At 45.1% G+C, this 26233-nt stretch overlaps 1 protein-coding gene across 1 annotated transcript in view; it reads right to left on the bottom strand.

Moving 5' to 3' along the window:
• ltk (leukocyte receptor tyrosine kinase) overlaps positions 1-26233 on the bottom strand; it is a gene marked incomplete at its 3' end in the record, with an annotated part of 101998 nt that overhangs the window by 28595 nt on the left and 47170 nt on the right. Inside the window, exons 13-18 of the mRNA XM_084309368.1 lie at positions 22757-22942; positions 18894-18992; positions 13678-13830; positions 13303-13413; positions 4635-4821; positions 2929-3019 (exon numbers count right to left, since the gene is read on the bottom strand). Coding sequence (XP_084165494.1) covers positions 2929-3019; positions 4635-4821; positions 13303-13413; positions 13678-13830; positions 18894-18992; positions 22757-22942 — 827 coding nt within the window. The remainder of the gene's footprint in view (positions 1-2928; positions 3020-4634; positions 4822-13302; positions 13414-13677; positions 13831-18893; positions 18993-22756; positions 22943-26233) is intronic.

The raw sequence follows: 26233 nt of genomic DNA on the forward strand, positions 1-26233 counted from the left end.
GCGGCGGGTGCGCTTGGGATTATCATCACATAGCCATATGTCGAGGTGGATGGAGAGAACGCCGAGGCGGGGACTTGTGTTTACACAACCCCACCCGTTTTCAGGTTTGGTACAGACCCTATTGTCAGGGTCACCAGCATTGACAGCTCTGGCCAACGAGATCCAATCTCTGGGCGAAGCAAGCCATCGTCGTGGTCCCAAAGGAGGACGCGATGCGTGACGTTTCCTCCCGGTATTCTCTGGTGCCCGAGAAATCGGGAGGGGGGGTGTCAGACCCATGCTGGACCTGTCCCATGAAAGACCGCACTGGGGCCTCTGCATCGTCGGGGGTTACGAAGTGTATTCTGCCCTGGACAACGTTCTGGTCCTTGGCGGTCAGGGTAGATCGTCAGGTCTCATACCAGGCAGGTGGTGGAATTCCTCACCAGCCTCGGTTTTGCTGTAGACTGGAAGTAGAGTACTCCTCTTCCAGTCAACGAGTGGAGTACTTGGGCTTATTCTAAGCTCAAGGTCTATATGGGCATCCCTCTCGGAGCGGCGGCAAGTGGGTGTTCTCGGCACGCTCGGGATGTTCCGTCCTAGGACGGTTACGGCGCAGTCCGTGATGCGCCTGCTCGGTATGATGGCATCTGCTCATTCCGTGGTCCCTCTTGGCCTCCTCTTCCCCCTGTGAGGAGGATACAGAGGTGCTTTTCCAGTATGGAAATAGACCCGGTGAGAGGCAAGTGGAAGCGGCTAAGGTTCCCATGTCAGTACTGGGGGACCTCGCCCTCTGGGGAGGGCCTGGGGCCCTCACCAGCGGGGTCCCCATGGGCAGCAGGCTGTCACACGTCACGGTCTTCACCGATGCCTCCCTCACTGGGGGGGGGGGACGTGTCGGGCCAACGCAGTAGGGGGCAGCTGGCAAGACCATGCTGCCCGGTCTGCGCTACATTCAATGTGTTAGAATTGAAGGCAGTCCTTCTGGTCCTCAAACGGTGTTTTGATCAGGACGGACAACACGACATCAGCGTCGTATATCGACAGACAGGGAGGAGTACGCTCCCCCCGTTTGCACCGGGCGGCGGTCGGCTGGCTATGCGCAGCCTGAGGGCTCTCCACATCCCCGGCAGGGTGAATGTGGGTGCAGGTGTGATGTCGCAGGGCGGTCCTCACCCTGACGAGTGAGGATTACGTCCAGACATAGTCGGGCAGGTCTGGGACCGATTCCGTGGCAGTCCGGGATTCTGTACGCTTTCCCCCCCCTTACACCTGATAGCTCAGCTGTTGGGGCGGGTACGTCGGGAGCGCGGGACTTGGTCCTGGTCGTGCTGGGCCGGGGCTCAGCTGTTTGGTCCCCGGCCCTGATTCAGCTCTGTGTGGCCCCGCCGTGGCCTGTTCCGTGGTCACCGCGGGCCCTCTCTCAGGCACGCGGAACTCTGTTCTGCCTTCCTGTTCTGGGGCAGCCTCTAGGCTTGGCTGCTGTCAGTGTGAATCTGATGGGGATGCGTCTTGGCTATTCTGTGGTTAATGCTATCCGGCACGCGCATGCTCCGTCCTCTACCACGGCTTAGGCGGGTAGGTGGCGTATTTCCAAGAGTGGTGTAGAGTGGGGGGCTTGGACCCGGTGTCCTGCCCCCTGGACGCTGTCCTTTCCTTCCTTCAGTCTATTTTGGGTAGACTGTCGGCTTCGACGGTGAGGGTATATGCCGCGGCTATATCCTCTTGTCATGTGGGGTTTGAGGGCGTTACGTTGTTCAGCCACCCTCTTGTGAAGCGTTTCCTGCTTGGCGCTCTGCGTCTTAAGCCAGTGGAATGTTCTCTGTCTCCGAGTTGGGACCTCCAACTGGTCCTCGGCCGGTTGTCTGAGGCCCCGTTTGAGCCTCTTGAGCAGGCGTCTTTGGAACAGCTGTCTTCAAGACTGCATTCCTGCCGGCCATCACCTCCGCTAAGTGCGTGGATGAGCTGTGTGCTTTCTCGGTGCGGCCTGAGTGCTTGTCTATTCGTGTCAATAGCGGTGCGAGGCCTAATCCAGTCTTCGTGCGAAAAAATATCCGGAGCTCTTTTCGCTCCAGGGATATTGTGGTTCAGGCGTTTCATCCGCCTCCTCATGCTGGTGAGTTAGAGGCGAGCCTTCACCTGTCGTGTCCCGTCCGGGCTTTGGGGGTTTACCTCAGTCGGACTCAGGACTTCAGGGCTACCGATCAGCTCTTTGTTTGTTACGGTGGCTCTCGCGCTGGTAAGGCACTGTCCAAACAGCGCCTGTCACATTGGTTGTGTGAGGGCATTGCCCTTTGCTACACGTTGGCTGGACTGGCCCCCCCTGACCTCATGGACATGACTGGGGGTTCTGTCTCCCAGGCGGTTCTGAGGTCTGGGACCTCCCCTGCGTCCCGCCCTTCGGTGGGTTAGCAGGGGTGTGTGGGTGTGTGCCACGGGGTGATGTGTCACACGTGGTCCCCCGCTGTGCTGTTTTAGCAAAATTATGTACTGAATTATGTACATTTTTTGTAAATAATGTAATGTAAAAAGGGTAGGCAATTATAAGCCTCGGCTTCAGCCTACACCTTTTCGGTCATTTTCTTTATTTTATACATGTTCTACTACTGTACCGAAATAAAATCATTCATTCATTGATTCATTCTGGAAATAAGACATTTCTATTTTTGGAGGAAAAACCTTTAGAAAGACATGTCATTTGAAAGCCAAGCAGAGAGTGACCTTTAAAACAAAGGAACGAGAGCTCCCCTGTGTTACGTCCTCTCTATTGGATCAAGTAATTATGGCAATCATGGCAAGATGCTTTCAACTAGCATTTAGGTGTAAGCTGCCATCGTGTGTGTCTGTGTGTGTGCGTTCGTGCCTAGATGTATGTGTGTACACGTGTGTGTGTGTTTGCGTGCGTTTGCGCTCACACATGTGTGTGTGTGTGTGAAAGTGAAAGCTGACCTTTATGGCCACCTGCATGGCGGTGTTGTCACCACTCATCCCCAGGACCTGGCCCTCGTAGACTTCTCCAAACGCACCGTGGCCCAGAGCCCTGAAACAACACAGACACACAAACAAAACCACTAGAACCACAACTAGAACCTCAACTTACTTGTATGGATGAGTTCACACAGTTTACCCCGTAATTGGGAAACTAGCTTTATTGAACCTTCTCAACTCATTGTGAATCAAAATACAATATACAATAAGTAAACAACCCATTTACAGCCATAAAATACAACTAAAACCATTTAAATATTTAAATCCCTCTAGCTTTAGAACTGACCCTGGTACAGCCTCTGAAAGACTATGACGTCAGCCAGGGGCGTCTCCCTGAGAGTTCATTAAAGATGCGATACAACGTGTTGCAAATCTATGTCATGCCAGAGTTGTGTCTACAATGTTTAATGAACTGACACACCGCATGACGAATCTAACTGAAAACAAATCATTGTGTGAAAGCGCCTCGATCGCCTCGAGACAATTCCGAGCGAGACATGGGCCGCGGGAGAACAGTAGCGAACAGAACGGGAGAACAGTAGTGCCCCTCAGAGGGTTCTGTTATTTCTTTACCTCAGGAGAACAGTAGCTCAGAGGGTTCTGTTATTTCTTTACCTCAGGAGAACAGTAGCTCAGAGGGTTCTGTTATTTCTTTACCTCAGGAGAACAGTAGCTCAGAGGGTTCTGTTATTTCTTTACCTCATAGGAGAACAGTAGCTCAGAGGGTTCTGTTATTTCTTTACCTCAGGAGAACAGTAGCTCAGAGGGTTCTGTTATTTCTTTACCTCAGGAGAACAGTAGCTGAGAGGGTTCTGTTATTTCTTTACCTCAGGAGAACAGTAGCTCAGAGGGTTCTGTTATTTCTTTACCTCAGGAGAACAGTAGCTCAGAGGGTTCTGTTATTTCTTTACCTCAGGAGAACAGTAGCTGAGAGGGTTCTGTTATTTCTTTACCTCAGGAGAACAGTAGCTGAGAGGGTTCTGTTATTTCTTTACCTCAGGAGAACAGTAGCTGAGAGGGTTCTGTTATTTCTTTACCTCAGGAGAACAGTAGCTCAGAGGGTTCTGTTATTTCTTTACCTCAGGAGAACAGTAGCTGAGAGGGTTCTGTTATTTCTTTACCTCAGGAGAACAGTAGCTCAGAGGGTTCTGTTATTTCTTTACCTCAGGAGAACAGTAGCTCAGAGGGTTCTGTTATTTCTTTACCTCAGGAGAACAGTAGCTCAGAGGGTTCTGTTATTTCTTTACCTCAGGAGAACAGTAGCTCAGAGGGTTCTGTTATTTCTTTACCTCAGGAGAACAGTAGCTCAGAGGGTTCTGTTATTTCTTTACCTCAGGAGAACAGTAGCTCAGAGGGTTCTGTTATTTCTTTACCTCAGGAGAACAGTAGCTCAGAGGGTTCTGTTATTTCTTTACCTCAGGAGAACAGTAGCTCAGAGGGTTCTGTTATTTCTTTACCTCAGGAGAACAGTAGCTCAGAGGGTTCTGTTATTTCTTTACCTCAGGAGAACAGTAGCTCAGAGGGTTCTGTTATTTCTTTACCTCAGGAGAACAGTAGCTCAGAGGGTTCTGTTATTTCTTTACCTCAGGAGAACAGTAGCTCAGAGGGTTCTGTTATTTCTTTACCTCAGGAGAACAGTAGCTCAGAGGGTTCTGTTATTTCTTTACCTCAGGAGCGTGATGTTCTTGCGCGGCACCTCCTTCAGCTCGCTGAGCGACGCCGCCTTGCCGGCGAAGCAGTAGTTGGGGTTGTAGTCGGTCATGATGGTGGAGGAGCGGATCTTGCTCAGCTTGTACTCCGGACTCTGCAGACGCACCCTCACGGCGTTGAGCTGGTTCTTCTTGCGGTAGTAAACTAGAGACCGGGGAGAGACATGGGGGAGACAAGAGAGTCCTCGGTTCACACTCGATTACGTCTCAGAAAAACACTTCTTAAAAATCATAACCCTGACTGTAGCACTTGACCCCTGGGCCTGCTTGTTGTATTGTACTGTGTGTTCTAGAAGCAACTTCCTGAGTTATCTGTGCCAGGGAGTTTGGACTCACCCTCCGTGGAGGCGCGGCCCAATGCAGGTTGGTAGTCTGCCAGGGAGGGAGGGGGCGCTGCGTGCAGGTAAGAGGTGCCCTCTGCCGTCGAGCCGCCGCCAGGTGCAGACGCTCGGGACTCGGGGGTGGGTGGGGTGCGAGAGGGTAGGAGGGAAAGGAGGAGGAGTAGGAGATAGGGGGGGGGGGGGGGGGGGTGAGACAGTGGAGGAGGGAGAGGAGGCGGAGGAGACGGAGGTGAGACAGGGGAGGAGGAGGAGGAAGAGGAGGAAGAGGAGGAGGAGATGGGGCACCCAGGGCACAGACTACCTCCCTGCATGGGGGAGAGCTCAGGTGAAGAAACACCGTTAACCTATAGGCTGGGGATGTGTGTGTGTGTGTGTGTGTGTGTGTGTGTGTGTGTGTGTGTGTGTGTGTGTGTGTGTGTGTGTGTGTGTGTGTGTGTGTGTGCGCGCGTGTGCGTGTGCGTGTATGTGTGTGTGTGTGTGCACACTAGAACAAGACAGATGCAGTATATTGGTCCACCAATGCCAATATTAGCTTTTTACCTGTATATCGTTATTTGCAAAAGTGCCACCAATAAAACTCTGATTTTGAAAATGTATATTGGCAGAAATATCGATTATTTGAAATGTAAGCTCCCAAAATCAGTATTGTAGCCAAAATTCTCAAGCCAGCCTAGTCCTAGTGTGCACACGTGACACAAGTGCAAGCTGTAATTGCCTGTGTGCATACTGTAAATGGGTGTGTATGACCTTGCAGGTCTGTGCATTGCACATATACTGTTAGAATTATTTCAGCAACTGGGGGCGTGCTCCCTTGAGCATTTGCCATTTAGCGTGCAGAGAATAAGGTCACCTTTGATACATGTAGGGATGTAAAGAGACACAGTGCAGTGATTCTCAACAGGCTACTGATACTGTATAGCCTTTTAAATATAGACCCCCCCCCCGTAGAGCTATGTTAATTCTCCCTGTGTGTGTGCGTGTGTGTGTGTGTGTGTGTGTGTGTGTGTGTGTGTGTGTGTGTGTGTGTGTGTGTGTGTGTGTGTGTGTGTGTGTGATTTTTCACTGGCTTGCATCTTTGCTCCTGAGAAACCTAAGCTGTAGCTGGATGAATGTAGTATCTTTAACATTATTCATTTGAAGAGAAAGCTGCATGTACGTCACTGAAATACTCAACAATCAATGTTTGTGTTACCAGTAAATTTATTCCACATTGGAAAACATACACACAGTTACTGTTGATTCATGGCACAAAGGTAGTTACAATTAGTGCAGAAGTCAAACCCTAGTGAACAGTTTTTCATCAACTACAGGTAGAAACAGATATGGATTTTCTGTATCAATATCAGTTACAATTTGCCAATACAATATTGATGATTATCAGTTCGTGAGAAAGACTGCAGTTTCAAACAGATACGGTTGGTTGGACCATCAGTCACTGAGTTGCGCCTGCTTACCCAGGCACTTTGTCGAATCAATCGGCTCATGGTGGCCATATTGTTTCTATCGGATATGACAGCCGTTATTGTTGTTATAGTGATGTGCTTTATCCTAACTAATATCTCTTTGAATGCTGACTCAACAAAGTGAATCCATCTTCTATTTAAAGCTTTTACATGTAGATTTGTTTACATAAACATCCTGGAAGTCAAATGCATGCTGAAACTAAGATGGCAGCAAACATTGAATAGCCTTTATTACTTGGCAATTACTTAGCAAGGACAACATTAAAAACCAACATGTTTTGACCAACACCGACTGCTAAGCAATAAAAGCTTATACAGTAAATGTTTTCAACAAGAAGAACAGTCTTAGTTTTGGCATCTGTAATGTCTCACTGAAGAGCACCTTCTGGAATATCAATTATCATGCACCCGCGGGACACTTTGCATGCTGTTGTCTCTATGCCAAATTAACTTTGATAGCTATAGTATAATTACCTTAAAAAATGAGACCAGTCTCAAGGATAATGATTGCCTCTGGGGAGTGATTCAATATTGTACTTGGTAGAAAATTAAGATGACGTTTCCATTAAGCTTGGAACGTTTTGTAAAGAGAGTGGTTCTGCTAATTACAAGTGAAATCTTGATATTTTTAAGGTATTGTAACCGAGTGGATTTGAACGTGGGACCATAGGATCCACAGGCGGCCGCACTAACCAGCTGAGCTAAAGGGTCAGACCACTAGCATGTGCTGGTTGACTGTGACAGACTCGTTAGTAGTTTACAGCCGTACTCCGCCTGAGAAGTGCGTCCTTGCACGTTCTTTCGTCCATGCGTGCACTTTCCCAGGGATAAGGGACTGAGATCCCACCCCCATTGCTACGTGAACCTGGATACAGATTCACAGGGCAGTGAGATTCCACTGCTGTCACCAATGTAACCGAATGGATTTTAACCTGGGACCATAGGCAGCCGCACTAACCAGCTGAGCTAAAGGGTCAGACCCGTTAGCAGGTGCTGGTTGACTGCGACCGACTCGTTAGTAGATTACAGTATTATACTAAACAATCAAATTAACCAAACAATTACATATTCATGTTAAAATTCTACATGTAGCTGCTTTAATACAGAAGAGTATTAGAGTAATATTATTTCAGCTTTTTGGGGGTTTTGTTTCCTGCACACACTGTCTTTTCCTTTAAGAGCCATCCATCTGATCACCAACACTTGCTAACATGTTTGTCCTCACCGTTGTGATCTGTTGTCCACTTTAAAGGAAGTCAACACAGCAAAATAGCATATAATTTTGTAGCGCTTTGGGCTAATGTGTACATATCAGTATTATCTATTGGAGATAGCAGCGCTGCTAAAGATATTTCAGCTTTCTGAAGTCTGGATTTCAGGAGTCACAGCGTCAAAATGACATCATCAGTCCTAGGCTAGTAGCCAAAATGACATCATCAGTCCTAGGCTAGGAGCCAAAATGACATCATCAGTCCTAGGCTAGGAGCCAAAATAAAATCATCAGTCCTAGGCTAGTAGCCAAAATGACATCATCAGTCCTAGGCTAGTAGCCAAAATGACATCATCAGTCCTAGGCTAGGAGCCTAAATGACATCATCAGTCCTAGGCTAGGAGCCAAAATAACATCATCAGTCCTATAGGCTAGGAGCCAAAATAACATCATCAGTCCTAGGCTAGGAGCCAAAATAACATCATCAGTCCTAGATGCCAAAATAACATCATCAGTCCTAGGCTAGGAGCCAGCAGAGTGGCACTCCCCATCTGTTCTCAGTTTTCAAAGAATATAGTTAAAGAATAAAGTCGGTACTGCCAGTTTGACCAACAAAATCTCTATGCTGAATGTTTCCCAGACAATTGCATCGCTTATTAGTTAATTAATTGCCCATCTAATCGGATTTACCCTAAACAATGCCTCTGTTGTGCCCTGTCCCCTTCTTAGAGAGAGGGGCAGTGCTGCCTATAGGTTCCCCAGAGCCCCATAAACCAAGTACAGATTAATCAGAGCAGCAGGGAAGGGGCGTCCGTCAGGGGCGGAGCTAGGGGGTGGCTACCTGGGCTCAAGCCCCGGATGTATTCTGAAAAGCCCCGAATCTATTTAAAAAAAAATGTTTTTTTTTTTTTTTTTTTTTTTTACAATTCATCATTGTTACGTGAAAATATGTTTGCACCAGATTTAGCAGAAGCTAATTTCCATCTGTGGTCTATCCAGCTGCTAACTGTATTTGAGTGAGTTAAGTCTTGGTGTTATGGTAGACTCAGACCTAAGCTTTAAATCACAATCAACAAGTTGACAAAAACGTAATTCTTCCACCTTAGAAACATAGCTAAAGTACGGCCATTTATAAATCAAAAGGACGCTGAAAACCAGATCCATGCCTTTATCTCAAGCCAACTCGACTACTGTAATGCACTCCTTACCGGCCTCCCGATTAAATACGATGATAACTATTTTATTGCAATGCACTATTGCATTATTTTATTCTATTTTACTAACTATTTTATTGCACTGCACTATTTTACTTTGTATCAGTGAATCATAGACGCCTGGCCATAAGAGCATTCGGAGCATCTCTGCTCTCCCACTATTGAACTTGGGGGAGCAAAGGTATAATCTTGCTCCACCACTTTTTGATTATATGGAAAATATGATATATCCCCCCCCAATATATAAATCTAACCATAACTACGTTATGGTTAACTGAGTTTTATAGTGAAAAGAGCAGCTTTATTGGTCAAGATTGAAGGCTCTATATTGCAGGAAATTGCACGTACAGGTTCATTAAATTAAAAAAAAATCTGTCGTGGAGGGGGTCGTGCCTGAGCCCCTCCAAACCACCCATTGCCTGCCAAAAAAAAAAAAAAAAAAAAAAAAATTTAAAATAAAAATAAAAAGAAGGGGGGCCCATCTGGGCTAAGCCCCGGATCTCCTACAATCCTAAATCCGCCCCTGGCGTCCGTCCCAGTTAAATCATTAATATTCAAGTACCGTCAGAAGAGAAGAGGTTGAGAAGAGGGGAAGATAGAGAGAGAGAGAGAGAGAGAGAGAGAGAGAGAGAGAGAGAGAGAGAGAGAGAGAGAGAGAGAGAGAGAGAGAGAGTGAGAGAGAGAGCACATGACTAAACTCTCCGTAATCAGCATTAGGTGAAGGATGAAGTGAAGGAACTGAGATCTTAAGGACTCCTTCCCTTCCCCTCTTCTCTGCAGCTGACAGAGACAGGCAGACAGCGGTACAAAAGGTGAAATGTTAGCTGAAAAATCCCTCACTGACCTATATTGCAAACATCCGCAGATATTAATCCTACATGCATATTTATAAAGTGTCTGTGGTTAATAAAGTAAAAGTCGGCTATGTCTTTAGTATAGAAGTTGGTGGAAAATACAGTATATTACATACAGTAGCAGCTTTAATAGAATACTAATGACATGAGTATCATCCTTGGCTCTCGTTCACGCCTCGGTTTTCTTCCTTTTCCAAAAGCTCAGATGAAGTCAAGTGGTGAAGTAAACATAAAATCTAAAAGTATAAAAAGTGAATTCCCTAATTTTTCCATTTTTGAAGCCGTTTTATTTGTGCGACAATCAGCAGCAAAAGCGTTTTCATTACCATGTTTCATGGTCAGTTACACAGGGGGCAGAGAGAAAGAGAGAGAAAGAGAGAGAAAGAGAGAGGGAGAGCCGCCACTATGAGTCAGAATTATGAGCTTTCACACCGTAAATAACTTAAAATGTGTTTGCACTTGCAGCTTTATCATCGCCATGTTCCAAGACAAGCAACGGAGCAGTTTTCCTACAACCTCTCTACCCTGATAAGAACATAAAACACCGGACATGACAACCACCTATCTAGAATCCGATGTATTGAGTTCTTACATATAGCCTATAGTCCTAATAGACCTCTCTATAGTAGTTCCTAGTTTAGTTCCTAGTTCACTCCTAGTTTCGTCTGTGGTTCAGGCAGCTGTGGTCCTGTGAACAAAGCCTTCTAATATACATTTCTCTCTCTCTGATAAGGGAGGGGATTTAGAATTTTAAGCGGCAGTTCAAAAAGAGAATAAAGGAAAACTCGCTAGCCAAAACTAGCTTAGCATCTCATATGGTCACTCGATTTCATCAGCATCGGCGCATTCTCTGCAACATCCTGTCGTTTAAAATTAACAGTTGTGGCTTTAAAAAATTGGAACGTTAACAACACATACAATTCTTTGGTGAAACACAATTTTCCCATTAATTCCACATGCAGTATCAAGGACAAAATTACTGGCAAATGGGAAAGGAAAAGACTGTTCATGTCCACCATTGGCAGGGGAAAACAGGCACTGGGGCTTGTCATAATGACGTGAACACATGGTCTATAATCCTTGGCAGATCCACCCTACTCTACTTTGTGTCTGATGTCAAAATGTGAGAGTAAAAAGTCCATGCCGAGCACCACAAAAATATCACAGTGTGGGCGGCTGATTGGCGCAGTGGGCAAGGCGCTCGCCACTAACGCAGGAGACACTGGGTTCGAGCCCAGCTCTCGGCGTTGCTACCGGCTGGCTGGTCGTTCATACTAACACAATTGGCAAGTGTTAAAGGGTGGGAAAGCCGGTGGGTGGGGATTGGACGTTGTGGACAGCGACTCCTACAGGTTGGTTTGGTGACGCCGGTGCGGCGGAAGCAGGAAGTAGCAGGGGCAGCGTGCCTCCCACGCGTTACTCCTCGCCACTGAGAGTTCGAGCTGCTGCGGTGAAAAGATGCGACAGGCTGCCTCCTCGTGTACCGGAGGGGACACGTGATGCAAGGCTTCTGTCCTCACTACAACCGACCAGTGGGAGGCATAGTCTAGCAGGGAAGAATTGGATAATACGAAATTGGGATGGGAGAAAAAATTATATATATATATATATATCACAGTGCGTTTGTGTGTGATCTAAAGTGTGTGAACCTAAAGTGAAAGGTGTCTCATCTCACACTTAAACAGCACGGGAGAGATGATGTCCGTCTGGTACCTCGCGGGATCGATAGCGTATGAGTCAATGCCCCTGGTGTGGCCCGATACACCTGTCAACTGTCCATTTCCCAAGACCAATCTTTTCTTCTCTCTTTGGTCCTGTATCTTTAGAGATGAAACACGTCTCCAGATAATCATACACCTTCAGTCTTCTTACAGCTGAACACTAGTCTCTGTCATTCATCCCCACCTTGTCACATCTTCATCTGACAGAAACCTGCCAGTTACTGTAAATGTCAAGCCTCTATGTCTGTCCCCGTTGAGTATGGATGGGATTTTAAATACAATCAGATACACTATATTCAGTGCCATATTATACTTCCACACAGCTGTCATATATATATATATACAGTGGGACAAGACAGCTTAGGCGTCATGACAATAGCAAACATAACTCCTGGGTGAAGGACTCCAGAGACGATCGTCCACAGCTATTCTGTTGCCCACCTGCTGACTGGGGTACGAGAGTTAAATGTTGAGGTACACGTCAATGGTGGCCAATCATTTGTAGGTTAAGCTGTATAACCGGTTTAATCTGGTGCTGTTATTGATGATGGGCTAATTCATTGCCACGCTTAAGCTTAATTCAGACTCAAACGTCAAAAAAACAAGGCGGAGGTGTCTGCAGTCCCAGCGTATGTGGAGGAGCCTACCAGCTCTCCAAGCTCCGTGCAGGGCAAGGGGGCGCCGCAAGTTCTGTGATCCGACCGCTCGCCTTGGGGCGCAACGCGTCCATCATTTGATGTGTGAAGACAGTGTCCACCGCTCTTGCGTAGAGCGATTAGCAAAAGTAGGTCTGTGTGTATGTGTTTTTGTAAAGATCGCAAGATGCCACAAAATTCTTTGTGAGAGAAAGGGCCCAGAACGTTGGGTTGGACGCCTCAGAATCCGAGTAAAAATGTAAGACTCTTCAAATGAAATACATTTGAAGAGAAAAGAGAAAAGAAAATACCTCCCCTCTTTTTGTTTCCAAAAGGATTACAATTATGATTACAAGGTAATTACAAGTTCATCGCTCCTCAAGTTCTCCCAATGTTCTGACTGCTCAGACTTGCTTTGTGCACACGTACAGAGCTATGCATGCCCGTACCCCCGCAACAGTGAAACATGGAAGTCTGTCTTAGCCTTTAAATGAGGCATTGCGATCCCAAATGGCACAACTTTTGTAAAACTTTATAGCTAGCTTGGAGCTATAATTATACTTCAAGTTTCTATGCTTTCCGCTGTCTTACAATATGTTTTGGAGTTATATATCTGGTCTGGAAGTATCGCAGAGTCCTTTATTTGCCAATATTCTTATTTGGTGTCTTGCAATACAGCTGGACCAGCTATCTAGCAATTACCAACAGCTTGCTTTTTTTAGTATTTTTTCATACCGGGAATAAACAGATGACAGCACACCGGTAAGCTCTAATGACCTGCTCTTGCTATGATTTCATACCAGCAACCACATGTCCTATACGTTTGATCACATTTCACAATCTTTGGCAGTGGTTAGGTGCATCCGATGGCATCCTACCAAATTTGAAATGCAGCCAGTGGAAGGAAAAAGATCCCAGTGCTTATAGTGAATCTGCTCGTATCGTCCTCATTATGTTGTCTGTATATATATGTCTGTAGCTCAGGGCAACACGTAGCTGTCTGTCACTTAATCGTCTAGTCCACACAGCCGGTGGAAAAGTAGAAGGCACCAGAAACCAACACTAGTGAAAAGAGTTCCTGGTGTCGTCGTCAGTGTCCTCTGGTATGGTCTATGTTGTGGGACTGAGGTCACAGTCTGTGGAAGGTAGAGGGCACAGACTGCACACACAACTGGAACAGTCTCTTACTGAGGGTGAGGCTGGCACAGGTTAGCACGATTCCCGTCACGATGGTGGAGGCCACCACGGCCAGGATCAGCGACAGAGACAGCTGGCCCTCCAGGGCCGGGCCCTGAGGAGCTACTGAGGAGAGAGAGAGGAGGAGCAGAAGGGGGGAGAGGTTGGTCAGGGATAGAGTGTTTATTTGAGTTATGATGCTGGATCCGTTTGTGTTTTTTAGGAATAATACCAGTATAATGGGCTTTATTGGATGGGGAAATAAAAGTTCATGCAAAACAAAGTTTGGAAGAAAAAAAAAGGATCACAATAATTTGTATGCAGTACTATATTTCTCAACATTTGCAGGAAAATGTATTTACAGGCATGGAGTATCCCCATGGTTACCTGTACATGTGATGTTGTTGCTGGCCAGTACTTCCTCGTTGTGACAGAGACAGTGGATGAGGTGAGTTTCTTCATCTCGTGTGCAGCTCTGAGTCTGACAATGACTACAGTTCAGCTGCACCTTGATCTCACATTCACCATGGCTCTCCATGGCTGGGAGGGACAACACACGTGCACACACACACACACACACACACACACACACACACACACACACACACACACACACACACACACACACACACACACACACACACACACACACACACACACACACACACACACACACACACACACACACACACACACACACACACACACACACACACACACACACACACACACACACACACACACACACACACACACACACACACACATTATTATTATTATTATTATTATTATTATTATTATTATTATTATTATTATTATTATTATTATTATTATTATTATTATTATTATTATTATTATTATTATTATTATTATTATTATTATTATTATTATTATTATTATTATTATTATTATTATTATTATTATTATTATTATTATTATTATTATTATTATTATTATTATTATTATTATTATTATTATTATTATTATTATTATTCGTTATTGGTGACTGTTTCATATTGAATCAATAGTTGGCAGCATATCTGATGCACATCAACCACATCAAAAACCCTAGAAAATCATCACTTCTGAGTAAAACACGCTGACACTGACATGTACCCCCCCCTCCTCCTCTCCCTCCCCCTCCTCCCCACCCCTCCTCAAAACGTCCTCTATTATTGTGACTTGATACAGAATTTTTATTGAATAAAGGGAAGAGAGAGAACGCTCCCTCTCATCGCACTGATAATCAACTGAATGATGATGAAGACTTTATTCCAGACTCAAGGTCCATATTACACATATAAAAACAATACAAAAACAAGGACAACAACGTAGATTAAAATACATAAATCGGGGCGCCCTTGTGGCGCGTACCATAGTGCCACGCGCACCTACGTGGCCGACCCGGGTTCGATCCCAGCACCCAACGTTATTTGTCGCATGTCCTCCCCACCTCTCCTCCCGTTCGCCCTCTCCTCTGTCGGTCCTGCGTGACCATGAAAAAGCTGTAAAAATGCTAAAATATAATTTTTTTTAAATACATAAATCGATTCCAATGTTTCCACAAACCAGAGGAGTACCTTGTATCGCTTTGTTTGACATCAGTAATGGCACCTATTATCCTGTTTTTTGACTCTAATAGTCAACACATACATTTAAACATCAAGTTCCTCAGCAGAGCATGGAAGGTGGGGACATTTTCAGTCACAAACATAGCTTGCACTAGTCCATCTTGGGAGCTTAAGGAGGATCTGAAATGCATCATTATATGCTACCTGCAGTATAAAGCAGAGTACAATAGGCTCTGAACAGGCTTATTTTCACATCATCTGTACACATATAAAATCTTCGTGCCAGCATATTGGATCTCATGTTTCACGTAAAGATGTGGAGATGACAAGCGGGATGACAAGATAACACCAGATAAGCGAGGAATTATTACAGCCTGCTTAAATCCCATCAATCTGCAGTGAGGTCGTTCTCTTTCTCATGCCAGATAAGATCTCCCTCTACGTCTTCCCACGTCTGTCACCGCACAGAGGCAGCTATTGCATTTGACGGGGAGACCATTGGCAACGCATGGTTCAATCCCAGAAATCAAATGTCCCGTTGTTAACGAGAACGGAGACCCATCTGTCCTCCTCCGTCAGCGTATGTGAGGACGCCGTGGCGCCAAAGGCAACAGGTTCCGTGAGGCTGAGAATTAGTGAACTGGTGGCTGCCGGTATGCCCTCTTACTCTCTGTCTGAATAATGAGAATCAGGTGGCACTGGGATTCTTCACACACGCACACACACACACACACACACACACACACACACACACACACACACACACACACACACACACACACACACACACACACACACACACACACACACACACACACACACACACACACACACACACACACACACACACACACACACACACACACACACACACACACACACACACACACACACAAACTTACTCACGTAGTGATTCAGTTGGCAAGAGAACACACAGACAGGGCCTATAACCCTGAGGACCTGAGGGTTCAGTTTATACATAATGTTAACAAATGTTAATGAGTATGTTTGCTTTGGAAACTGCAGAACAGTAGCTCATGTAGATCAGTGACTCATACTGCTACTCAATTCTGGAGAATAGGCTATGCTGGCAAAATTATATTGAAAAAAATCCATATGGGTCAGCATAGAAAATATTCAAAATTCTATGGGTCAGCATTAAAAATATTCAGAATTCCATATGGGTCAGCATTAAAAAAGCATATTTCCTGACTCTTCCTTACCTCTTCTCAATAACAACGTGATGGCATATTTAAGCATTACATCACTCGCAGGAGTGTGTTATAACAATTAGATCATGCCTAGGGGTGGTTGTTAGGCCCGACACGCAGCGGAAGGTCGTTAGACCCCCCTAGGCATGATCTAATTCTCCCTAACACTCCCTCCAGAGTGCATGCAGAGAGGTGGGTTTCTCTGACGCAGTATGAGGAAGTGGTTTCCACTGCTGTGTAGTCAGTCTAGGTAGATTGTGGGCGGGCATTAGCTACAACCACAGAGCCAATCACATCACTGTCTTCTACCCAGAGCCTGAGTAACGTCATTCAGGCCTTCAAATCAGGATGGCCTAATTTACTGGAGCAGGAAATTATCTGAGCTGAATCAGAGCAATCCGCCAATATGGTATTTAGACACTAAAACAGATTGATACTAACTCCTATTACTATAATACAATGCTAGAGACTGAAAAATGACATTTATAATGCATGTCACCTTTAAAGCTTGTCAACTTGGTTGTGGCCTTGTTGCTACAGCATGTGCCCCAAGGTGGAGGTTGTGCATCAAAGCAAGGCCTGGTTTGGATCATACACCTTAACTCATTCTGCGCCAATCACGAGAAAAGTCAAGTTACCTCGCAAACCATTTCTTTTATTAGCTATATCCATTAATTTTTCATCTATCCAGACTGATGTTATCATTGGGAATGGGTCTGAGCTTGCAACGGGCAAATACCGCCGCCTACGCCTTCCAGCCGGTATTGCGAGCGTTTACAACGATACATCTGCGAGGTTGCCACCCCCCCCCCCCCCCCCCCCCTTCATATGCAATGCCGGACAACGTGGGACGGACCTCCGCAAGCAGTATTTGGGATGGCGATCAGATAATTGGATTCTTTTTTTTGCATTATATCAGAGACAAGGTAAGAACACTATATCAAATCTTGCGTTGATCTGATATTTCTTTCTCCCGCGATCGAAGCTGTGTGTGTGGACTGTGTTGTGCTTTTTACCGTTTGCTGCGGTGGGGGGGGGGGGGGGGGGGGGGAGGTCGAGCGCCCCGCTATAAGCCCCATTTCATGCTTGCATGAGGAAGGATAATAACGATAATCTAGCGTTGATTTCAGGAAGATTCGATAATCAGGCAAAAAATGACAATGTGATAAGTGGATTTCACTAAAGGGCTATTATCGCGTCTTTTCCTGGGATTACTAAGAATCACCAAAACTATACTCATATTCAAAACGGTATAAAGCGGAAATGTACGAATTAAGAAACAATCTGTTTTTTGCATGTTATTAGTGTGTTATTAGACCCATAGCTGAATGAGTTAAAGGTCCCATGCATTGCTATTCCCTGCACTATTTGGGAAACTTTACACAATTCCTGTGAGTCTATGGAACACATCTGTAAAGTTTCTTTCAAAAAAAATGCATTGTTTTATATTTTTTTATCAAGTACTCAAAAGCAAAAAAATTTGACCTCAGGATTTCATGCTGTTTGTGCTGGGCTCCGCCCATAAGCGCTTTGAGTGACAGTCACCCACACAGTCTGTGACTGGCAGACGGAGAGAGAGATAGAGAGATTGATGGGGATACTAATTAATTTCGCCACCGGGGGGGCATAATCCCATGGGACAATGCATTGGTAACTTGTTTCAAATGACAATATATACCTCTGTGAATATTATTGCACGGATCGGAATACGGGCGTGCGCGCAAAGATATTTTGACAGTGATATGGAGTGCTCCCGACTGCGGGGAGAAGACCCATCCCGCGGCGCACACACATTTACACACACTCCTGCGCCGCGGTCTCTCTCTCTCTCTCTCTCTCTCTCTCTCTCTCTCTCTCTCTCTCTCTCTCTCTCTCTCTCAGTCCCCCCCCCCCCAACACGATACATCATTGGTGCTCATTCGCATCTCTGTGAGCTAGAGCTGGGTATAGTATGATCGATAAAGGAAAGGAAACGATATATATATACATTTAAAAAAATATATAATTTAAACACACAAATGGTAAATGGTGCATTTATATAGCGCTTTTATCCAAATCGTTTCACAATTTTGTTCCTCACATTCACCCATTCACTCACACATTCACACGCCGACGGCGGAGGCAACCATGCAAGGTGCCAACCCGCTCATCAGGAGCAGTTAGGGGTTAAGTGTCTTGCTCAAGGAGTGTCTTTGCTACCCAGGAGGAGCGAGAATCAAACCAGGAATCGAACCGGTAACCTTCCGACTACCAGACGACCGCCACTGTCGCCCCTCCAAATACCGCTTTCTCCATCATGTTGGCCCACTGTTTGCCAAGTTTGTCTGTCAACACGGTTGGATTAAACATCAGTGCGGGGCACAAGATGAAACCAGAGCAGTGGTTCTCAATGTGTGGTCAGGGGACCCCCAGTGATCCTTGAGGAATTTTCAGGAGGGCCCCAGAAAAATGGGGAATAGTTTAACAATTTCATTCACCAGAAGTTACAGCAGCCCAGTGAGAGGATAAGAGAGGTTCTGATAATAGCACTTTATCTCCTCAACTACAGTACAGTCTGGACTCGAATCTCTAACAACAAAAATCTTCTAAGATAAGACAAAATCTCATCAAATTGGGGTCCGTGTACAAATTTGGGGGTCATTGACACGGAAAAGGTCCAGAACCACTGTGTGAATACAAAATACCGATACGGGCAAAATAAGGTTGGTAAGAAACTCAGTCATAATGTCGGTATCTGTGCGTTTCTGGTGTATTTCCCAGCCGTAGGTGAAGCAATTGTCCCAACAGAGATGTAATCTTAGATTATAGATTTGGGTCTCACCTGCCAGCGGCTGCAGGAATATCTCCCCCATCGGGTGGACAAATGAGATTCCGTCCTGGCCGTCTGCTGTGATTTCATCTGACAGAGCTGCATCGCCCCCTGTGATTTACATTAAATACATAATAGCTCTGTCATTACTTGGAATCAAGGAAACTATAAAAGAATGAAGAGTCATTATGTCACTCACTGTGTAGCATGTGAACGCACATTGGTGCCAAGTGTGGACACTTTTTTCTTTGAGTTGAATGGGATCGTCATATATACAGGTTAATTACCTCAGATATCAGAATCATCTGCAATTTGTTGCATTGTTAACTAGCTAACGTTTGATGTATTGGTTGATGTATATTTCCTCAGTTAGCGTGTATATTTAGAATTTTAATATAGGCTTCAATAGAACTGGCACCAAAGTCTGGCACCAAGCAGAGCATAGAAGCTGGTGTTCAGACGTGATGACCCTTCCTTTTTTTTTTTATATATAGTTTCCTTGCTTGGAATGAGGATGTAGGCCTACTAATCTAACTCAGTTCACACTCGAGTGGAGCCAGTTATATTTATTTATTAGATATGAACAAAAACATGGGAATCTTCAAGAAGAGCATATGAGTTAAACCCTCAGAAGGAAAAAACGCAATGTTTTTCCAAAAGTGTTTTCCCCGCACCGTCTGCGTCACGTCACATCAGGAATGTGTGTCAATTTCACAGAAATAATATTCAAACACTACACTGATCCACCATTACAGTCACGCCACATTATGAAGGTAACCGTGAACGTTATCAACCCGAGCCGTTCTCTGAGGTTAATGTAAACTCAGTGGCTTGTAAATCCTCTGTTGAAGTCACCATGGAAATGATGATAGATTAGAGCTAGAGAGAGTATGAAGGTTGAGGCTGAGACCGCCGCAAGACACAGAGGCGGACGAATCCGATGGGAAAGACGATACGTGTTACATAATTATTCTTCTTGGAGAGTATGGGATCAGACAAGGATGAGGGAGGGTGAAAGAGAGAGAAAGAGAGAGAGTGAGAGAGAGAAAGAAGCATACAGAACGACAAAGTAATATGAATATATATATATACCTCCTCGTACTGTACATGTAATTTGTACTTGTGCTCTCTATCTCTCTTTATTTGTATTTTTAATTAAATTAAGTCTGAAGTGGATATGTAGGGTGCCCATATGATTTTTGTTGTTCTCTGACAATAAAGTTTAGTCTAATATAATATAATATAATATAATATAATATAATATAATATAATATAATATAATATTTGTGCAATGTTCTGAAAACAAAATCAGCTTTTAGAGCAGGACACGTTTAAGCACGATACTTATGAACGTCTGAAACTAATCTTTAAAAGATCCTCACGTCTCTCCTACAAATTATAATTGGTCCATTTAGATTTTGTTTCTAAAGTCTATCATCTAATGAATTCATACATAATAATGATAAATGGCCTAAATATGAAATTTGTGGGATGTTTTGCATAAATGGAGATTCCAATAACGTATTTTTCTGATTCAGATTTAGATTCAGATTACTTTATTCACCATATTGTTTGTACAAATGGAACGTGATTTGACATTTACAGTACATTAAATGTGAGACAACAATAAGACTGTAAAGTTATTTCCATTCCACTGACACGACCATCATGTCCACCGTCAGAAGATACCTATAATCATACATTTTTCAGAGTAGTGGAAATATTTAATGAATAACTTTGGAACAGTGTGTGTAGAAAATACATAAAGTAACTATTGCTACTAAATTCTCAGTATCTCAATTCTCAGTATCTCAATTCTCAGTATCTCAATTCTCAGTATCTCAATTCTCAGTATCTTAATTCTCAGTATCTCAATTCTCAGTATCTTAATTCTCAGTATCTCAATTCTCAGTATCTCAATTCTCAGTATCTTAATTCTCAGTATCTCAATTCTCAGTATCTTAATTCTCAGTATCTCAATTCTCAGTATCTCAATTCTCAGTATCTCAATTCTCAGTATCTTAATTCTCAGTATCTCAATTCTCAGTATCTCAATTCTCAGTATCTCAATTCTCAGTATCTCAATTCTCAGTATCTTAATTCTCAGTATCTCAATTCTCAGTATCTCAATTCTCAGTATCTCAATTCTCAGTATCTTAATTCTCAGTATCTCAATTCTCAGTATCTCCGCAAACACCTGCAAGTTACCAGTAACTGCATTTGTATTTGTCATACCAGGACAACTCATGACAACATTTGAACAGATAAATGATATTATCTATAAATCATATTCCTGGAATTGGCGTCAGTGAAGGCTGCTCTTAGTGCAGTAATGTAGGAGAGGCAAGGAGCATGCTGTGCATCTTGGGTTGTGGTTCTGAAATATGTCTCCAAAAGCGCACGCACAAGGTGATAGATATAATCAATTTGACATGCATAACGCATGATGATGATTTAAGACAAGCTTACGACAACCTTTCTCTAGGCTTTTCAAAATGGAGAGGAGCCCTTGATATGATAGGATATTTCATTTATAATGCGCCCCCCAGCCAATTTTTACATCGGTCCGGGGCGCAACCCCGGGAAAGAAATAAGACAAATAAATGGACAGGACAATGGAGATAGGGAACCAGGCAGACGGACAGACAGAGAACATAAGAACACCTCAGACACACAACACAACAGCAAAGTAATTCAGTGATCATCCAGAGCGAAAAGGTGGGTTTTAAGCAAGGCCTTGAATGTCTGTACGGTTGGCAGACTTGATGTTGAGAGGGAGCTTATTCCACAGTGTCTGCGCCATCACTGCAAAGGCCCGGAAACCCTTTGTCACCAGTTTGGCCCGCGGGACCCTCAGACACAGTTGGTCATTTGATCTGAGGGACCTGGAGCTGACGGGTTGGACTAAGAGTTCCTCAATGTAGGCCGGAGCGAGACCATTGGGGGATTTGTAAGTGAATAGCATCATTTTAAAGTTGATTATCTTCCTCACTGGGAGCCAATGGAGAGAGACAAGGACTGGGGAGATGTGGTCCCTCATTCTGGTGCCTGAGACCAGCCTGGCAGCAGCTTTTTGAACGCGCTGGAGGGGGAGGATGGTTTTGTCTGGAAGACCAGAGTAGAGGGAATTGCAGTAGTCCAGTTGTGAGAAAATGAGCATGATGATGACTTTATGAAGGTCGCTGGGGGAGAGGAAGGACTTGATTTTTTAAATGATGCACAGTTGGAAGAAACAGGACTGTGCCACTGATCTTACTTGCTGGTTGAAATTGATATCTGAGTCAAATAAGACCCCAAGGTTTCTCACATTGGGTTTCACCAAGGAGGAGAGGCTTCCCATGTTTCTGGAGCTCTGAGTGACTGAGGTGGGGGTGCCAAACAGAATGATCTCCCCCTTGCTCTCATTTAACTGCAGGTGGTTGTGTGACATCCACTCCTTTATGTTGCCTAGGCAGGTCTTCAGGCGGTCTAGGCCGGTGGAGTCAGCTGTTGTGTATATCTGGGTATCATCGGCGTAGCAGTGGAAGGAGATGTCTAGGTGCTCGTCATGGAGCACTTGAGATAGGAGAGAAAAGTCCAAATTGACTGTTTTCTTCCTCTCTTTTGATGCACAACTTTCCAAAAATTATTACTAATATTTCCATGTGTCCAAACGAAGAGACAGTTCAGTAGTCCTAAGGGTAGTTTTTGACGGCGGTCCTACAGGTCGTTTTTGGCAGCAAATACGATGGTGGTGCCTAGATGGAACTCGCTGCGTCAATGGAGCTCATAACATTATTTATTTTTCCCTGAATAATAATATTAATATCTGTATCTCCTTATTATCTGTACTTTCCCAAATTAATATTCAGGGTCATATGATCAGTCCTCCTTACCTCTGTAGCCTCCTCCCCCGCCTCCAGCTGTGCAGGCCCCGCCTCCACCTCCGAAGCCCCCGAATGTGGACCAGCTCAGCTTGGACTGGGCCAGCGGGCAGGAGGACCCCCCCTCAGCCCCCTCCACCAGAGACTTGCCGGCCCGCAGGTACGAACTAGGGCTGTCCTTCCAGCCTCCACCTCCACCTGCCCCAGAGACAGACAGAAAAGAGACACGCTCACAAAAATAGTCTACAGAGCAGGGGTTGGAGAACCAGGTTTATATTTCAGAAAGATTTAGGTTTAGGTAAAAACTAGTCCCACGGCACACTATACATTCATACCCAGAGCCATTTTTATCATTAAAGATGCTATAAATAGATAACATTTAGCCACTAGATGTCGCACTAGAGCACCAGCATGTCATTTATCCAATCAGGTGCATTCCATGTGGCAAAATGTAAAAAAAAATTTTTTAATGATAAATTCATTAAAGGTCCCATGCATTGCTATTCCTTGCACTATTTGGGCAACTTTACACCATTCTATGGAACACATGTGTAAAGTTTCTTTCAAAAAAATTCATTGTTTTATATTTTTTTTATCAAGTACTCAAAAGCAAAAATGTTCGACCTCAGGATTTCATGCTGTTTGTATTGGGCTCCGCCCATAAGTGCTTTGAGTGACAGTCACCCACACAGTGTGTGACTGGTAGACAGAGAGAGAGATAGAGAGATTGATGGGTATACTAATTAATTTAGCTGCGGGGGGCATATAACCACGGGACAATGCATTGGTAACTTGTTTCAAATGACAATATATACCTCTGTGAATATTATTGCACGGATCGGAATACGGGCGTGCGCGTGGGAGCGTGCGCAAAGATATTTTGACAGTGATATGGAGTGCTCCCGACTGCGGGGAGAAGACCCATCCCTGCGCACACACATTTACACACAATCCTGCCCCGCGGTCCCTCTCTCTCTCTATTTATTATTATTATATTTTTCTAATGACCTTTAAATTAAATAGTTGTGTTTATGTTTAGGCCCTCCATCTACTGGACTGAGAGAGGACATGATTACGACTAAGGGATTTTCTTCAACTCAGATTCAGGGGGTCTCAGGCGCAGGGGTCTGGGGAGGAAGGAAATATGTGAGTATATGAGGAATAGGGAAGGTCATTTTAACATTTTGAATGTAATACTGTGTAGATTCTGTAGGGTTTTCATTTGGTCAGTCACTTTACTTCACTGAATAATCAAAAACCCAGCAATTGGCACAAATCCAGTGGTAATGCACAAAAATAAACTGTTTGCCAACTGCCGTAAAAGCAGAAGAAGAAAAAAAAAAAACAGCTTGTTTGCAATCCTTGCCATGCGCCTGACACGGTAGTTTATAGCCGCACAGGACTTTTGTTGAGCCAGGGAACAGCGACTGCCGCTGGATGCACTTCATGCAAATGTCAACATTGAGGAATAGATGGATGGAATGGATTAGCCCCAAAAATTGGCCATGGAGATATTGTTTTGAAATTTGGACAGACATTATTCTGGCTCACCTAATGGCGCTGAGGTGCGTTAGTTGAGGCTAAGGCTGGGCGATAGAGAATACAGTGTTGCTGTTGGTATTTGATGGTATTTAGTGTTCCAGTATTTCCAATGTGATATAACATCCTTTTATCTCTTTATCTTGTAATACAATTGTCATGGTGCCGTTTAATAAAAAATTAACAGTAGTAGTTCACGAGTTTGGGTGAACTGTCCCTTTAAACACTGCTATATAGAAACAGATACATGCATGCACACACTTGCACACAATACACATAACAAGACACAAACACATGCATTAACCATTTCACTGCCGCACTACCAAACGGTTAACCCTTTCACTGCGTCAATACACATACGGTTAACCCTTTCACTGCCACACAACAGCAGGTTAAGGTTAACCCTTTCACTGCCAAACTACAGAAAACGTAAGGTTATGTATATAACCAAGTTCTATGAATTATGGCGACGCTCAGCATCAGTTGCATAATATCTCGCTTCAGTGGAAAATGTACCTTTACATACCAACATCCGTCTGACCACACCCCCATCTGCTGACTACATAAGCAGGGCTGGGGCCACTCACTCATCTCCTTCCCAACAAATTTCACCACAATGAAAGATCAAGGGCCGCAGCGGCGTCCTGATGCTGAGCGTCGCAATAATTCATAGAACTTGGTTATATACATAACCTTACGTTCTATTTCATTATGGCTTTCGCTCAGCAACAGTTGCATAACAGGAGCTGAGCGGGAGCCATAGCTCGACAAATGTACCCCGCTGAGGCCCCCCACAACCATCAGACCGGGGAGGACCGAGCCCCCCGACCCTCCCTAATGGAGGATACCCCCCCTATTGGAGGCTTACGGGAGGGAGACGGATCCGACCGTGCGAAGAGGAACTCAAGCAACTCAACGCACAGGGTGAGCAGACCCCACGACTACACACACGCACAACCCGCATGCCACCAGGGAACGAACGGAAGGAACAAACCTCGTTACTGCCCCCAAAATCACGGGGTCAAGAGCAAACCCAACCCCGTGGCAAGGCTGTAGCAGCGGAGCGCGAAGGAAGACCCAGACCCACTGAAGGGACTGGATCCCCTGGAAAAAGGGGGCCCGGAGAGGTCAATGACGCCAGGCATCAAGACCCCACCAGGTGGTCACTTAGTGACACCGCCCCCCACATCGCCAGCGTATTCGGATAAGGCCCCTCCAAGAGCGGGCCCTTTCCCCCCAATAGCACACCGCCTGGCACACTGACCCTGCAGAACAGGCAGTCAGCATGGCCGTAAGCACTAAAAAAACCAACGGAAGCAGGCAGCGCACCGGGGAAACCAGGCAGCAGGCTGTAACCTGAGCCTGGAGCACTGCGGACGAGACAGGTGCCAAATGAGTCAGCTGAAAACAGCCCCCCCGGCGGAAGGGGCGTATGCTGGCGTTGTTGATCACCATGACAAAGCCTCCATTAAAAAAAAAACACCCAGAGGGGTCGAGGCAGAGAAGGCTGACATGATTGGCAGACGTCATGAACGTGCAGGGGCACACTCAACCGGGTAACCCGGGAGTTGACTCTGCTCCAACACACCAGGGAATCAACCACCCTCTTGGTACCACATGCGGTGGTTGTTCCTATAACCTCTCAAGAAAAAACTCCAAAACACACCTGCAGGTATACACTGGCTATACCGCAGTACAAGTGTTTCAGTTTTCAAAAAAGGGTTATTCCAGGCCTACGGGTCGACGAAACATTACTTCGGACCGGGCCCGGCGGCTCGGGAAGCACACAGGGTTACCAGAGGAGGTCCAAAAGACCACCCCAACAGCCCCCTCTTCGCCACGCATGAGAGAGGAGCGAAAAGAATGGAGAACCAGCCCTAAGCTCACCGCACTTGGTATTCCCAGGCGGTCTCCCAACCAAGTACTAACCAGGACCGAACCTGCTTAGCT

Source organism: Notolepis coatsorum (assembly GCF_963971535.1).
Source record: "Notolepis coatsorum genome assembly, chromosome: 3".
Classification (NCBI taxonomy): Eukaryota; Metazoa; Chordata; class Actinopteri; order Aulopiformes; family Paralepididae; genus Notolepis; species Notolepis coatsorum.